General features: G+C 49.6%; 1 protein-coding gene across 1 annotated transcript in view; it reads right to left on the bottom strand.

Moving 5' to 3' along the window:
* The window catches only part of LOC129845844 (neuronal acetylcholine receptor subunit non-alpha-3-like), a 6,394-nt gene extending 5,266 nt beyond the window's left edge, over positions 1 to 1,128 (bottom strand). The window contains exons 1-2 of the mRNA XM_055913766.1: positions 522 to 1,128; positions 1 to 177 (exon numbers count right to left, since the gene is read on the bottom strand). The exon at positions 1 to 177 is cut by the window's left edge and continues 101 nt beyond it. Of these exons, the coding sequence (XP_055769741.1) occupies positions 1 to 177; positions 522 to 1,089 (745 nt within the window). The 5' untranslated portion in view covers positions 1,090 to 1,128. The remainder of the gene's footprint in view (positions 178 to 521) is intronic.
* Between the last annotated feature and the right edge of the window lie 1,372 nt (positions 1,129 to 2,500).

The following is a 2,500-nucleotide window of genomic DNA, read 5'->3' as shown; positions in this document are numbered from 1 at the left end:
GGAGGTAGAACACCAACACGGTCAGGAAGGACAGACCGAGACAGGGGATGATGAGGAAGAGTGTGTAGAACAAGGGAAGCCTCTTGAGGATGAAGGAGTAGGTAACGAAGGGGTACCAGTAGATACCGTCCCGCCGGCTGCCCTTGGCGCCGGTGGCGTTGAGGATCTCCCATTCACCTGTAAGGGAATTGGATCAGTGATTGCAGGTTATCTTTAATGTTGTTGGATAATGGGTGACTGGACCACATTCACATTGGACATAGAGAGACAGGACACTGTCATACTGATTAACGTCTTCATTAACTGTCAAACCGGGTTAGTTACCACCACCCTGCTGTTTCTTGAAGAAATGGCGTCTCTAACCGACATGTATTAACTGGTAACGAAACCGCCTTACGTTTCCCTCTATACACTGTATACCGTGAGATATTATTGTAGTGAGAACAATTAACTTGTTGCTTGACTTCTGAAGCTTTTGGAGTAGCAAGACATTTTACTTCAAGAGAGTTTTTCCTACACACCGTTGTCGAAGAAGTCCTTACGGTCGACGTAGTGGTCGAGAAGGACCAGGTCGACCATGTTGCCGTCGTAGGTCCACGAGCCAAACTTCATGGAGCAGTTCTGTCTGTATTGGGGAGGGGAAAACATTCTGTCTGTGGTGACTGCAGTTCTGTCTGTGTTGGGGAGGGGAAAACATTCTGTCTGTGGTGACTGCAGTTCTGTCTGTATTGGGGAGGGGAAAACATTCTGTCTGTGGTGACTGCAGTTCTGTCTGTGTTGGGGAGGGGAAAACATTCTGTCTGTGGTGACTGCAGTTCTGTCTGTGTTGGGGAGGGGAAAACATTCTGTCTGTGGTGACTGCAGTTCTGTCTGTATTGGGGAGGGGAAAACATTCTGTCTGTGGTGACTGCAGTTCTGTCTGTGTTGGGGAGGGGAAAACATTCTGTCTGTGGTGACTGCAGTTCTGTCTGTATTGGGGAGGGGAAAACATTCTGTCTGTGGTGACTGCAGTTCTGTCTGTGATGGAGAGGGGAAAACATTCTGTCTGTGGTGACTGCAGTTCTGTCTGTATTGGGGAGGGGAAAACATTCTGTCTGTGGTGACTGCAGTTCTGTCTGTGTTGGGGAGGGGGAAACATTCTGTCTGTGGTGACTGCAGTTCTGTCTGTATTGGGGAGGGGAAAACATTCTGTCTGTGGTGACTGCAGTTCTGCCTGTGTTGGGGAGGGGAAAACATTCTGTCTGTGGTGACTGCAGTTCTGTCTGTGTTGGGGAGGGGGAAACATTCTGTCTGTGGTGACTGCAGTTCTGTCTGTGGTGACTGCAGTTCTGTCTGTGTTGGGGACGGGAAAACATTCTGTCTGTGGTGACTGCATTTCTGTCTGTATTGGGGAGGGGAAAACATTCTGTCTGTGGTGACTGCAGTTCTGTCTGTATTGGGGAGGGGAAAACATTCTATCTGTGGTGACTGCAGTTCTGTCTGTGGTGTCTGCAGCTCTGTCTGTGTTGGGGAGGGGAAAACATTCTGTCTGTGGTGACTGCAGTTCTGTCTGTGGTGTCTGCAGCTCTGTCTGTGTTGGGGAGGGGAAAACATTCTGTCTGTGGTGACTGCAGTTCTGTCTGTGTTGGAGAGGGGAAACATTCTGTCTGTGGTGACTGCAGTCCTGTCTGTATGGGGAGGGGAAAACATTCTGTCTGTGGTGACAACAGTTCTGTCTGTGTTGGAGAGGGGAAACATTCTGTCTGTGGTGTCTGCAGCTCTGTCTGTGTTGGGGAGGGGAAAACATTCTGTCTGTGGTGACTGCAGTTCTGTCTGTGGTGACTGCAGTTCTGTCTGTGTTGGGGAGGGGAAAACATTCTGTCTGTGGTGACTGCAGTTCTGTCTGTATGGGGAGGGGAACACATTCTGTCTGTGGTGACTGCAGTTCTGTCTGTGGTGACTGCAGTTCTGTCTGTGTTGGGGAAAGGAAAACATTCTGTCTGTGGTGACTGCAGTTCTGTCTGTATTGGGGAGGGGAAAACATTCTGTCTGTGGTGACTGCAGTTCTGTCTGTATTGGGGAGGGGAAAACATTCTGTCTGTGGTGACTGCAGTTCTGTCTGTGTTGGGGAGGGGAAAACATTCTGTCTGTGGTGACTGCAGTTCTGTCTGTATTGGGGAGGGGAAAACATTCTGTCTGTGGTGACTGCAGTTCTGTCTGTGTTGGGGAGGGGAAAACATTCTGTCTGTGGTGACTGCAGTTCTGTCTGTGTTGGGGAGGGGAAAACATTCTGTCTGTGGTGACTGCAGTTCTGTCTGTATTGGGGAGGGGAAAACATTCTGTCTGTGGTGACTGCAGTTCTGTCTGTATTGGGGAGGGGAAAACATTCTGTCTGTGGTGACTGCAGTTCTGTCTGTGTTGGGGAAGGGGAAAACATTCTGTCTGTGGTGACTGCAGTTCTGTCTGTATTGGGGAGGGGGAAACATTCTGTCTGTGGTGACTGCAGTTCTGTCTGTATTGG

This window comes from Salvelinus fontinalis, unplaced genomic scaffold (genome assembly GCF_029448725.1).
Source record: "Salvelinus fontinalis isolate EN_2023a unplaced genomic scaffold, ASM2944872v1 scaffold_0381, whole genome shotgun sequence".
Lineage (NCBI taxonomy): Eukaryota > Metazoa > Chordata > Actinopteri > Salmoniformes > Salmonidae > Salvelinus > Salvelinus fontinalis.
Note: the sequence above shows the minus strand (reverse complement) of the source record. Positions and strands in the feature narration are given on the sequence as shown.